General features: G+C 34.9%; 1 protein-coding gene across 1 annotated transcript in view; it reads left to right on the forward strand.

Annotated features, from left to right (window-relative positions):
• The window catches only part of piezo1 (piezo-type mechanosensitive ion channel component 1), a 101,472-nt gene that overhangs the window by 21,629 nt on the left and 64,815 nt on the right, over window positions 1-15,028 (forward strand). Inside the window, exon 2 of the mRNA XM_051901052.1 lies at window positions 11,098-11,193. Coding sequence (XP_051757012.1) covers window positions 11,098-11,193 — 96 coding nt within the window. The remainder of the gene's footprint in view (window positions 1-11,097; window positions 11,194-15,028) is intronic.

The following is a 15,028-nucleotide window of genomic DNA, read 5'->3' on the forward strand; positions in this document are numbered from 1 at the left end:
TAAAGCCAGTGCACTGTTTGTAACTGCATGGGGAAAAAATGACCAGTACATATATTTTTTATTTTTATTTATTTATTTATTTTTTATTGTTTTTGTCTTCAAGGGAAGAATGAATGTCAAATGTGGCCTCCAATGGAAGGCCAGCTGTAAATATGAGCAGAAAAGTACATTTTACTCTTTTCTTATTGTTATTAAAGTGACAGCAGCCTAATGAACCTGCTGCAGACATTAATGTTAAACAACAAAAGATTAAGATAAAATCACTCACTGCTCTTGACTTTTGTAGTCTATATTTAATGTATACAGCAGTGTTATTTTACATTTGATTATTCAATTTCTGTAGGCTATTACTTATCTAAATGCCACTGTTAGTACATCTTCCTGAAAAACCTAAAGCACTGTTTATTTCAGTTTGTTTGTAATCAGTTTCTTTGACTGTTTACTTGTCTTCTGTAACTGTTTTGAGGACCTTCACTGGCATTATTTAATCTAGTATTAGTTTTTGCTGAAGTATCGATAATTGTGAAATTTCACTGATATTTAAAATGAATCGTATCATGAAATAAGACTTTGAAACCAATAATTGTGTTAAATAATCATGATTTCATTTTTGACCAAAATAATTGTGATTATGATTTTTGCCATAATCGAGCAGCCCTACTCCCTAGACATTTCACTTTGAAACTGTCACAAAACACAAGAAAATATTATTTTGCAGAAATGTCACCACAGGAACGTTTTTCCAATCAGCTTTGGTTGATGATATCAAATAAAGTGGCTCACGTTTTGTGTCAACTGGGGTTACAGATTAAATTGTATTATCAAACATGCTTGCATGTAGAGCTGCACAATTAATCGTAAAAAGATCACAATCTCGATTCAAGCACCCACGCGATGCTGCTTTATTAATGACAGCAATTCTCCCGCGTCTATTAAACCTTTGACAAAATCATACCCAAACGTTCAAATCTGTGTTCGTGCTGCCAGAGCCAGAGAGAGAATCACACATTAGTTATTTCTGTGTTACAAATATTCACATTATCACAGAAGTACTGAGATATAAGTTTTAAATTAGTATGTAAACACTGATGTCTACAGCAATGAAACAAGTATTTAATAATGAATTCATTCAAAACCATTTTTTAAATAATTCATTCAAACATTTTCCAGCAATTAGAGTCAGCAATTTATATTTTGTCAGAACCTCTAGTAAATTACACGTTATTTTGTTCCTATATTCAGAATCGTGGGAGAATCGTGATCTCTATTTGAAACCAAAAAATCGTGATCCTCATTTTATCCAGAATCGTGCAGCTCTACTTGCACGGAATATTTTAAAATGTATCACCTGAATTTATTTTAGATTTTCTGTCTTAAGTTAAGTTTTTTTTTTTTTTTTTTTTTTTTTTTTTTTTTTTTGTATAATAACACAAATTTTATGGATGATATTGACCTTTGTGCTTGCCATGTAAACAGCCATGATGCTAACATGGTGTAAAAACGTAATAAACAAACAAAGAAACAAATTGTATTATCAAGAAAAAAAAGTCAGAGATCTTCCCAACTTGACTATTGATGCTCTCTCTCTCTCTCTCTCTCTCTCTCTCTCTCTCTCTCTCTCTCTCTCTCTCTCTCTCTCTCTCTCGCACACACACACACACACACACACACACACACACACACACACACACATACCGGTACAGTGAGGTCAGAGGCATGTCCAGCTGTGGCAGCTCTAGTTACTACGTCAAAACATCTGTCCAAGATGTCCAAACATCTTGTATTCAGAGCTTCTTACAGTTGGCTTTGCGTCCTCTATTTTTCCCCGGTTCCTTTTTTCCATTTTGTGTGCTCCGTCTTTTGTAACGGCCTCTCATGTGGTTGTCACGATGTCAGGACGCACATGTGTGTCGTGTTTATATGAAATTGGCTGGTAAGGCTGATCTGCTCAGACAGTTTTGTGTTCAGATTGGTTGGCTGGAGAAAAATAGAGGTTTTTTTTTTAGCCCTTTCATATTCTGTGTGCTTGAGCGTATTTTCCCATTACACAGACGCAAATACTCTAATGAATCTTTCCCTGTGTGAACTTGACCTCCTCTTGACTGTGATACAAACTCTAATAGTTTGATGAATGGAGAAACAGAGCGTTTACTGTTGATATTAGTGCATATTGCGTGCATTGGATCCGTCTGTGATTGGAGTCTGGCTGAAGGTTCAGTCCCAGCTGAAGCGGATCCGTTTGGATTCACAGTTATTAGAGCAGCTGTGCTTAAACCTCAAACCACTGCGACACGGTGTTTCCCAGTTTATCGAATAACACCGCTTCCACAAAGGTTGATTGTGGTTTTGTGGGATATGGAAAAACATCATTTGCTGAGACTGTCATGATAACAAAAGTGTCGGATGTGTTTCAAAGGATTTCGGAGGATTTCTCTGATGATTTCAGTCTGATCTGAGAGTTTGTTTGGTGGATTTTAGCGCAGATTGTTTTGTGAACTTGTCAAGTCATCTTTATTTAACCCTTGCATACACCTATTGCAAACGGATCCGGTTTAACGTAAGCTTATAAAATAGAGCTGCACAATTATGACAAAAATCATAATTGTCGATTATTCCCTTGAAATTGTAATTGCGATTATTAATTATGATTATCACAATTTACATTGAATTATGTTTTGAATAGCTTTGTTATATTAAAATAAACAAGCTGAAAACACTCTTCCTGAAAAACTTGTATTGCTTTTATAGCGTTAAGCCTCAAATGTCAAATATACATTGGTTTGGTTTATTCTTTAAATAAAAAAGTAAAAATATGCATGGTATTATAATGTTATACTAAAATTAAAGCAAAGGAAAAAAAAAAACATTAAGATAACCTGTAGAAAGAAAAGAAAAAAAAACATATTAAGCAGAATAATGTAAGTGAACTTAATTTCATTTGCTTTACATTTTTAAAGATTAATTAAATTGTTGTTTTGTGTTTCATTTGATTGTCATCGTTTTTGATAATAAATTTGTGTTAAATCATAAAACGCTGAATCCAGAAAAATTAAAACAGACAACATTAAATTTCTGAACGAATAAAATGCATTTCATTGAGCACTATTATTTTTAAAATTCGAGTAAATTATTAAATTGTTAAAATTTTATGAATTCAATTGATTAGACATCCTTTTTGATGATTAAAAATTAAAACGTAATCCAGAGAAATTAAAACAGAATATAACCGCATTTATTATTACTTCTTTCCAGATAGGGTTTGTCATTGACAAACAGACAATTATTATAATGTTCCCAAAATATTTAGGGCTACTTTTTATCAGAAATAATATTTATTTATATAATTTTATGAACGTGTTTTTATTTTAATATTTTATTTTAATTTTTATTTTATTTTAACTTAATTTAATTTTATATTATTTACTTTTATTTATTTTATTTATTTTATTTTTTATATTTTATTTTAATTTTATTTAATTTTATATTATTTAATTTTATTTTTATTTTATTTTTTATTTTATCGTATTTTATCTTATTGTCTTATTTCAATTTTATTTATTTTATTTTATTTTATTTTTTTATTTATTTTACCTTTTTATTTTATTTTATTTTATTTTAGAGCAACTGAAATGGTGCCCTAAGCACATTGTATGATCTGTGGCTCTGAATGACGTAACAAAGTAGCGTTAAATGTATTTATAAATGTATTTATAAACATTTTTATCTGTTACATAAGTGAATAGTAAATTGTAGTGGATTGTTGCTACATTAGAATCAGTCGTTCAACTGCAGTTATACAGAACGACCAAAGAAAAAGCTCTACTCTGAGCAAAATGAGCACCTTTATGATGAACTGAAGGTTTATAGATGGTTGTTGAGTGGACCGGGCTTCACTAGGGCAGTGTGTCTGCACTGATGTCTGAGGCTTTTTTTAACTGCGGTATGCATGTTTTGTAAAGCAGGTATGCCGTGATCCCAGTCCTGTGGCGTGGCTGTTGGTTTTTCCAGGACCCAAATTACCATAATTTCCTGCAGCCGTCCAGCGTCATGAAGCAGTTCGGCGCAGGACAGCAGACACACTCAGAGGTGTAACTGTAAACACACGCGTCCCAGTACAGCCCGACCCTCTCGTACGAGTTTACCATCCTACAGGAACATTTGATTGCTCAGAGGTTGTTCTTTCATAACTCAGGAGACTTAATGGAGCTCAGTGTCACGGGTAACCCTTTTTTGACTCCATGGGCTCACATTGTCCAAGACAATATTCAAAGCCATTTTCAAAGTTAGTTTTTTTTTACCTTGAATGCATGTAAACCTATTGAAGGAGACTCCAAAACAAATCTAGGAGCCTTTAAAATACCATAATAGGGGCACTTTAACAGATTCGAGATGTTTTAAATGAAATAAGGAGTACATTCACATCTTGATTTTGAAGTGTTTTTAGCATTGTATAATCATCTTGTGCCTCTTTGGACGTTTATTGAGGCCCTCTTATGTTGATGCAAACTGTAATTTCATCTTTCTAAATAAGTCTTTTAATAAATACTGTAAGTGTTTTTGTTTATTTCAAAACCGCTAGTCTGCACTTGCCATCATTCATTTATTTAAAGATGTGGAAAATGAAAGTGAGTCCTTTAAAGAAGTGAATAGCTGTGTGAGTGTATCTGGAAATAGAGTAAGCAATGGAAAAACTGTGAGTATGTAAAAGGGTGAAAGTGACGGCAGCCAGTTTCAAACAGAGAGGAGACGACACAAATCTACTGCGCAGACGAAAACAAGGCCGAGGAGAATTCTGGATGGCATTTCACTGTAATCTGCTTTTGTGTTTTTGTGTGTCGGTGCATTTGTGCATATATTTTATTAGTGTATTTTTAAACAGAAAATGATGGAAAGTGAGCAGAGAAACATCACATCTTCTATAGATATAGGGCATATTAAAACTAGTGATGTCATTGCATTATAATAATCTTGGGAATGCTTGATTTTGATTGGTTGACGAATGTTCTAAGGTGTGCAATGATTTTTCAGTGCAAATGGTTTCAATTATTTCAAAGGTCCGTGCAGCTATGACAGCAAAAGAGCCAAAACCCAATAAAAGCAAATAAATATAAAAACAATATGACAAAAATTACACACTATTTCCATGTTTTTTTTTGTTTTTGTTTTTCAACAAAATGGCCTGATCTCAAGAGGCGCTCTAGCAACTGACGCTAGAGACTGCGGTCTTTAGTCTCCTTGTTAGAGGGCCCGCCTCCCATGCCAGCGGACCCGGGTTCGAGTCCGAGTCATATGGAAAGCACACTCTCTCTCTCTCTCCCATAATGCACACATACAGCACGGACACAGAAACTTGTCAGCTCTGTCCCTGCAAATTTATAATTGAAATAGTTTTGCATCTGAAAAGCTACATGACATTTCTCAGTATCAATGTAGTAACAACGCTGTTTTTGAAGCAGTTAACCTACAGTTTCGCTATTAGTCGAGACGCTGCACCGAACGCTGTTGAGAGCGCAAACAGACTCCGTTACTTGCTCTAAAAATGACATTTTGGAATTGGTAACAGAGGTGTGGGATGCGTAAGAAATTAGTCCTACACACAAGCATTTTAAAGACAACCTGACAAATGTCTTGAAAAACAACATCTGAACAATGTCTCAACCTATGGTAACTGTAGTAAAAGCAGCATGTCGTCAATTATTCCTTACTTAATGCATTCATGCAAAGACAATAATATGTTTTTCCCCCTCTATCTCACAACAGTCCACTGGTGGTCATTAATGGTGTGTTTTGCTTTTAAATGATATTTCATACTTGACAAAAACTGTAAATATCTTTACTTTTAGATGTCACAGCGAACAAAATGAAGCTGTTTTAATTTCATCATTTGACTGAACAGACAAGAACACAGATTTGTCCATCAATTTAATATAAATAGATTAAAATATAAGACATGACATGCAGGAAAAAAAAAATAGTAGGCTAAATCGTGCGTACGTTTTAGTAAACCGAGGGAACGAAATAGTAAATTGTGTGCACGATTTAATTTTTTTTCTTGCATGTCAAGTGCGGGGCTCCGTATATAACATCTGGAACTATTTTCATCATTTTCCAAATTGTATTATAATAATTATGAATGCAGTTATCATGACCTCATATTAACTGAGAAGCTACATGGATTTTCCTTTTGACACCATCTGACCACTAATTTTTTTAAGGTGACAAAAAATGTTGCCTTATACAAATTTAAACTTTTTAACCTGTTAAAAAAAGAAGGTCCATGTATGTTTGAAAATGACCCAAACACACACTCAACAAATATTTACACCTACATTTAAGATATGTGTATTTGAATTGAACATAAAATTTCAATCAATTTGAGTTACACAGTTTCAACAAACTAATGAACTTAATGTGATGCATATTTGTCAGTCATACATAAATGAAACGGGTAAGATTTCTATAACAGTACTAATAAACTGAATGGGTTTTAAATACACCATAACCATGTTTATATACAGTACCTCACAGAAGTATCTTCTAGAGCCTACGCCATCTTTATGTAGAGCAACAATTCTTTTTTTCAGATCCTCAGAGAGTTCTTTGCCATGAGGTACCATGTTGAACTTCCAGTAACAAGTATGAGAGAGTGAGAGTGATAACACCAAATTTAACACACCTGCTCCCCATTCACACCTGCGACCACGCCATTCACACCGGGGAGAGAAAATGGCTAATTGGGCCCAATTTGGACATTTTCACTTAGGGGTGTACTCACTTTTGTGGCCAGCGGTTTAGACATTAATGGCTGTGTGTTGAGCTATTTTGAGGGGACAGCAAATTTACACTGTTATACAAGCTGTACACTCACTACTTTACATTGTAGCAAAGTGTCATTTCTTCAGTGTTGTCACATGAAAAGATATAATAAAATATTTACAAAAATGTGAGGGGTGTACTCACTTCTGTGAGATACTGTATTTATCAACAAATCAGTAATTGAATATTGCTGTTCCACTGCATTCTTTAAACATGTTTATACTTTTTAACTGAATAAATGTTTTCACACAGAACAGAATTATGCTGATTCTAATCAGTTTGAATAAATGCATTTTTGATATTATTTAAATAAAATCAAATACACGTAAATATTTCATATTAAACAATATTTTTTTTAATAAAATCTTATGTTTCTAAACTGTTTCATTTACGCATGACTGACAAATATGCGTCACATTAAGTTTATTAGTTTATGTTGAAACCGTGTGATCCAAATGGATGGAAATTTTGTATCCAATTCAAATCTTAAAATTAGTCCCAAATATATTTTAGTGCATCACTGTGCCTACAGCATTTAACAAAGTTAAACATATTAAATTAATCTCTAAATTTGGGAGTTGTAATAAACCGATTCCTAACAGGAAGTCCTATCTTACTATCAGCACACTTCTGCCGCAACATGCGGTTACTGAAACCAGAGAAGTTGGAAAAATAAGCCATGCACCACTTTTTATTAGTGTTTTCCCTGCCCCTGCTGTGTTTCTATTAGATCACAGTTGCTGCTGTTTCAGTGAAAACACACAGTTGAGCCTCAGGTGACTCCATCACGACCGTGCTTTCATCTCTCAGCAGCTTTTATCAAAACTAGATCCCTCCAAATGAACACTCTGGGCTATCAAAGAAACCCACTCTGCACGTTCACCTCTGGGATTTCCATCACAGTTTCCCTGCATTAATAGACTGTTTTTCTGGTGAAGTCATGAGGCAATGTGAGCCGAGCTCAGAACACTGTACGTCTTTGTTCCTGCGCCGCAATGGTAGTTTCAGCTTTGCAGCCTTCAGGCCTGTGAAACTTTATGGCCAGCAGCCAGGGACAGACTTCTCCAACAAAGTCGTCAGTTATGTGCGTGAATCAAAGATTGAGGAGCAGCAAATGAGTTTTGGAGGATCTGAGGTGTTGTTGGGATGGTATGGAAAATGCGAGTCAGGGAAAGGCTTCCTTTTCTAGTCGCAGCAGGAGGCAGGGAACTCCTGTATGCCTTGGCAAACCCTCAAAGAGCCTGAATGCTTTGCACATGGACCTCTCAGCTTGATTAGAGCAATCACAAAACTTCAAGAGTGCTTGATCAGCTTTATCAAAGACTGGAGTTCCAGCTTAGATCAAACAGATAGCACCTTGTGTAGTGATTATGGGAATAGTCCAAAAGAAAAAAGAAAAAAAAATCTAGGACCAGACTCTGCTGTCTCTTCTGTCTTTTGTTTGCGGTCCCGGCCATTGAAATGTGTAGATAAAGATTGTATTGTGTCATGCCAGGTGGTCAAGCTTGTTTGTTGTCGTTTAGACCATGGATCTCCAGTAGTTTAGGTGATCGACTGGCACTAACCAGGTTGACCAAGATGTTCTAACCTCAGCCACACTGCCTGGTTTTCGTTCCATTCACCTCCATTCATACTAGGGGTGTAAAGCTCAAAGTATATTCCGCAACGGTTGCTGTCACTTTAAGAGTTTACTCAAGACATAACCCACTGTGTTTATGCGAATACTCTCCAAAAAAAGGCATTTTGACTTTTTTTTTTTGTGTACGTGTTAAAGCGCGTATCCAAAGCTCATTTGCTTATCCGCGTTCAGCTCCGACTCAGGAGCGCGCACACAGAAAGCCACCTGGGGAATATTGTCTCTCTTGCGGCTTAAAGGGGTGGTTGATTATGATTTCACTTTGTTAACTTTAGTTAGTGTGTAATGTTGCTGTTTGAGCATAAACAACATCTGCAAAGGACACTCAAACGACACTCAAAGTTCAATGCAAAGGGAGATATTTTCTTTCCTGATTTCACTGTTTAAGGACTACAACAAATGGCTGGTAGGGACTACAACGAGCTTCTTCCCGGGTTGGTGACATCACTAACCCTAAAATTTACATAAACCCTGCCCCCGAGAACATGCAACAAAGGGGGTGAGGCCATGTTGGGCTGCTTTAGAGAAGAGGAAGAGTTGTTGTAGTAGAGTGTTGTTGTCATGCCGTCATTTTACCCCGGACTGCTTCACAAACGAGGGTCAATTCAATGCTGGATTTGCACAAAAGATTAACATGACGGCACATGCTAGTGGATGAGTTGAATCAACTCCACAGCAACTACATAAATGTATCCACTAACCATTCAGAAACGTCCAGTTTCATTCTAAAAGTTGTAACTTCTTCCTGAGTCTCTCCATCAGTGTCGACTCCGGTTTGAACAATGTAAGGCTGAACACCGTTACTGACAATCCTCATTTTGGCTGCGTGAGATTCTCCAGCTTTGTTGTTGTTGAGCAACCGAAGCGTGAGCTGTTAAAGCTCCGCCCTCTTCTGGAAAGGGGGCCGGGAGCAGCAGCTCATTTGCATTTAAAGGGATACTCACAAAAACGGCGTGTTTTTGCTCACACCCAAATTTGACAAGCTATAATAAATGATCTGTGGGGTATTTTGAGCTGAAACAGAGGCTTATATTACATCTTGTAAAAGGGGCAATGTAGGTCCTCTTTAATGCACTTTTAATAACACAGTTTAATGTCAAACACGTCCCGCTGTTTAGCAACAGTAGACTGCATTTTACAACACTCACTTATTTGGCTGATTTGGATGTTAAGTTTGGGCTTTTAGGGAAGAATGAAAGCCTGACCTCGATGGATTAAAAAGAAGAAATGAACCGGAGAAGATTTATTCATCAAAGAAGGCGGAGCCACATAGCCACACCCACTCATTACATCATCACCATGGACCAAAGATAGTTCAAAGGTGTTTTTCCCAGCCTGGGGTGCTTTTCCAAAACCATTGTTAGCCAACTCATTGACCTCTGTTGGTAACGATGGAACTTGTGACCATAGTTAGCTTTGGGAAATGCACCTTTTCCGGAAAGTTCTCTGTGGCAAGCTGTTTTGAACTCCCGAAACAAACGAACTTGGCCTGATTTTGTTTGAAATGACGTCCCACCAGTTCATTCTTCAATTTCACTTGAAGTATTTTGTGACATTTTAAGGTGGTTTGTTGGTTAAGATAGCATGAGGGACTTTGAGGAAACCAGCTTGAACCAGCGAATGGCTATAAATGACTAGCTTAATCATTTAAAAGGGTCATTGTCGAATAAGGTTTTTAAAAGTGTAAAAACACATAATGGAGATGTAATTAATTTTGAAGTTTTATTTTATTACAATGAGATTATGCGGTTTTTATAAGCAATTAACACTGCTTTTGTAATTTTTTACAAGATGGACAAAATTTGTCACCAAAAAATTCATTCGGTTTAACCAAAATTTCGGTTTTACCGAATGACGATATTTTCAAACAATGCTAACAGGCTGATATCTAGCTAGCTAGCAAAAGGTCAATCAAACCTTTTATATTTTAGTACAAGTTTTTAAAATATTACAACATTTTCCATGTTAAAAGAGAGTTAGTTACTTTGCTTCATGACCACGTGGTCCTTTGCAGGTGTCTGAATGATGTCACATGATATTGACCGCATGACTTGATCCAAAATGGTCCCTTTATATTGGTTACTCCGAATGACATCAATGAAATTCATTTTTCCAGACATTTTTTCTCAAAACAAAGCAACGACTTCTACACATAATTTTAATACCATTTTGCACTATGTTGATATATGATGTTATAAAATCATGCCAGAATAAAAAATATATATATTTATTACATTTTAAGATATTTTAATCACAAATGAAATTGCTGTATTGGCCTTTGGACGGTTAAACCGAATGACCTTTTGACACTTCAAAATCTTTAAAATACCTTTTTATGTAGCAAAATATAATTAAAACCTTTTGGATTCAATAAAAGAGATCTAGTTGTACTACCTCACATACTTTGGATGTCAAATCTTTGTTTTTTATTATTATTATGGCCTTTGGACAAAAAAATGACCCGTCACGTCATTGACCCAAAAACGTCAGCAATTTAATAGTCATGTAAAACCACCCGAAACTGTTTTTTCCAGCAGTAAATGAATACACAACTTTATGCCATATCCTTAGACTACTTTATGTAACGCAGTGTTGACTATCTAGTATGAATAACAAACTGATCATGTCTCTCTTTTTCTCCACAGCCTGCATCTTTCGCTACAACGCTCTCTCTTTAGTGTACCTTCTGTTCCTGCTGCTATTACCGTGGTTTCAATGGCCCAACAAACACACACTACGAGGTAAGAGAGTTTCTCACGCTTTCATTTTCAATGTTGCAATACTCTGTCTGACTAGAAAGACCACTAAATGCAAAACAAAATGACCGCTAAATGCTTGATTTTGTGTGATATGCTCTGGTGTGTTTGATTCCCAGAGGGAAAAAAAAAAAAAAAAATCTGTTTCATAGTTCAGGAATTCTGACTGGACAGAGTAGCTTGGATTATTTGGTCTTGGAAGAATTTGCTGATTTCATATTGAGATGGAGATGATCTTGGTAAATCTATATATACTGTATGTGTGTTTGAATTCTGTAATGATACAATAAAATAAAAATCAATCTAAAACTGTCCCTGCCAGTCTAGTAAGGGCTGAAACTCACGACTATCATTCTGTTTGCCAAACCACAGCTTGACTGACCTTGATAATAGAGGAATCCATTATAAACCACAACACATTCATTCCTGCAGTATTAGACATCTTATGACCACAGAGATCCACAGAGCCTCAACGATGATGGAATAAACAAAAGGTTCTTGGGCTCTCAAACGTGGTTTTGCATCGGCTTTTCCCATCCGAGCACCTGACTCTGTAATGTGTAGGGTTCAGGGTCGGATCCAGCGCTGTGGCTTTGGCAGGCGCGTCAGCGACGGGAAGGCAGCCCGTTTATCTGTGGGCTTCAGTCCAGAGCTCTCGAGCCGGACACAAACATGCTGGCAGTGTGTATATGATAACTGGGCTTAACAAGGTGCTGAAAAGAGGATGATTGTTTGATGCTCTGTATAAAGGAGCCTCATAACAGAAGTATGTGTCATAATAACAGCGTTCAGAGTAATTGTGCCTGTCACCACCATTATTAAATCCAGTTTTGTGCCTCTTCTAGCACCACGTATTTGTAAGATACTATAGATTTTTCATTAATATTCCCATTCATGGGAGCTGCTGGACCTGGAAGAGAAAATGTAAGCCATTCAAGCCAGGGTTTTTATCGTTAACTAAAACTAAAAATGGTTAAAACGTTATTTTACCGTGTCCTTGTTACACTTGTTACATGTACTTACTGTAGTAATAACAGTAGATTATGCATAATTACATTTAACTAACCCTAAACTTATAGTAAGTACATGTTAATCAATATTGCTTAGTACTTAAATGTATAATTACACTGTAACAAGGACACCTAAAAATATTGTAACCTTAAAAACATAAAAACCCTTCAATTATAAATAAAATAAAAATTAAAAATATACATTTAAAAAAGGCAACATTTCTTATTTTTGTTCAGTTTAAAGGGTTAGTTCGCCCAAAAATGAAAATTCTGTCATTAATTACTCACCCTCATGTCGTTCCACACCCGTTAGACCTTCGTTTGTCTTCAGAACACAAATTAAGATATTTTTGATGAAATCTGATGGCTCAGTGAGGCCTGCATTGACAGCAAGATAATTTACACTTTCAATGCCCAGAAAGCTACTAAAGACATATTTAAAACAGTTCATGTGACTACAGTGGTTCAACCTTAATGTTATGAAGCGACGAGAATACTTTTATTCATAATAAAGTCGTTATTTAGTTTTTTTTTGGTGCACAAAAAGTATTCTTGGGCGATTTCAAAACACTGCTTCATGAAGCTTTATGGATCTTTTGTTTCGAATCAGTGGTTCGGAGCGTGTATCAAAAAGCCTGTTTGCCATTACGTTGGATTTTAACGTTTAAAATCAATCAAATGCCACTCAAGTTGCCCAGGTTCGAGTGATACAATGTAATTTACTTTACGGGACCTATTCAGTCTACTACATATAATAAACTGAATAGCAAGATAGTGGGTAAAAATAACACTTTATACTAAAATTTATGTAGTTTATGACATTCTTTGTTGGAGTTGTTCGTGCATCAGCCTGTAGTGACGGAGGTGCCGTGATGACTCTCGTCCTGTGTACATACAATGGCGTGATGATCTCATGTTGGGCGTGTACACGGTTTCTGTTGCCATAACAGTTAATGTGTGCCTGGTTCTGTGTTGGATTGGCATGAGAAATAACATTCCAGTATCTGATTTGTATGATCCTGTAAATGTATTTATGCTGCACCACTGGAGGAATATCCATATTCTTTATCCATTGTTATATATCTGTGTTATACAAAGTGTTTTCCAGCAGCGATTATGTATGTATGTTTGTTTATTTTGACTGTGAAATTAGTGGAGTTGTATAAAAAGAAATAGGGATGCATGATATATCAGCATTTCAGTTATTGGGGATCAATATTTCAAGCCTTTTTTAATACAGCAACATGAATAGGATATTTAATTGTGCATGCTCTTTTACCCTTTTTTACATTTAGATTACCTTTGCCGTCATCTAAAGCTCATTTACAGTTAATCTTTAAATTGCTAATAATTGAATAACACTGTTAAATGTAATGTATAAATGAATATCCATTTTCATACTGTACATTATAATGTTGTGATACCTAACAATTCATCTTAGTCTTTGATGCTTTATTTATTTATTTATTGGTTTGTTTGTTTGTATAATTATTAAGAGAAAATGTCATTTTTGCGACATAACATCTTGTATGAGAAAAGATGGCATTTTAATAACATAACATCTCATTATTACAAGAAAAGATGTTTTTTTAACGACATAACATCTTATTACGAGAATTTTTTTTTTTACAATATAACATCTCATTATTACCAGAAAATGTGTTGTTTTTTACGACATAACATCTTGTTATTATGAGAAAATGTGTCATTTTTACAACATAACATCTGATTACGAGAAAAGATGGCATTTTAACGACATAAGATTTCGTTATTATGAGAAAATGTCATTTTTACGATACAACATCTCGTTATTACCAGAAAAGATATAATTTTATCGACATCTCGTTATTACCAGAAAATTAGTTTTTACGACATATCTCGTTATTATGAGAAAATGTTTTTTTTTTTTACGACATAACATCTCATTACGAGAAAAGATGGCATTTTGACGACATATTTCGTTATTATGAGAAAATGTCATTTTTACGATATAACATCTCATTATTACCAGAAAATATGTTGTTTTTTATGACATAACATCTCATTATTATGAGAAAATGTGTAATTTTTTACGACATATCTCGTTATTATGAGAAAATGACATTTTTATGACATAACATCTCATTACGAGAAAAGATGTTGTTTTAATGACATAACGTCTCGTTATTATGAGAAAATGTTGATTTAACAACATATCTCGTAATTACAAGAAAATATGTTGTTTTATGACCGTCTCATTATTATGAGAAAAGATGTCATTTTAACAGCATCTCGTTATTACGACAAAATAAGTTGTTTTTACAACATAACTTCTCGTTATTACGAGAAAAGATGTCGTTTTAATGACATAATTTTTGTCGTAATGAGATGTTATGTTTTACGACATCTCATTATCATCATAACAACATCATAACATCTCGTTATTACAATATAATTGAGTGAGAAAAAAAAATATGTATGTGGCAGCAATGTGCCACTGTACTTGCGAGTGTACATATCAGGACAAAAGTATTGTGATTTCCCTACTGTAATGTAAAACTTGTGAAATATTCATTTTCATTTATTTCACAGTGCATTTGCTTTACAATATATGGCTATTACTGTCATAGGAATAGCAATAATATAAATTATTATTATTATTATTATTATTATTATTATTATATCCTAATTGTTTGTAAAAACACCAGTGTGAATGTAAGGCAGACTGAGACACTATATCACAACTAAAAGAGGTTTGAGTTCCCTTTAAAGTTCAGGTACAAGTCAATGCACATACTTTTTTCAATGTTCACACTGAACATGGGTTAATT

This window comes from Ctenopharyngodon idella, chromosome 7, assembly GCF_019924925.1.
Source record: "Ctenopharyngodon idella isolate HZGC_01 chromosome 7, HZGC01, whole genome shotgun sequence".
Classification (NCBI taxonomy): Eukaryota; Metazoa; Chordata; class Actinopteri; order Cypriniformes; family Xenocyprididae; genus Ctenopharyngodon; species Ctenopharyngodon idella.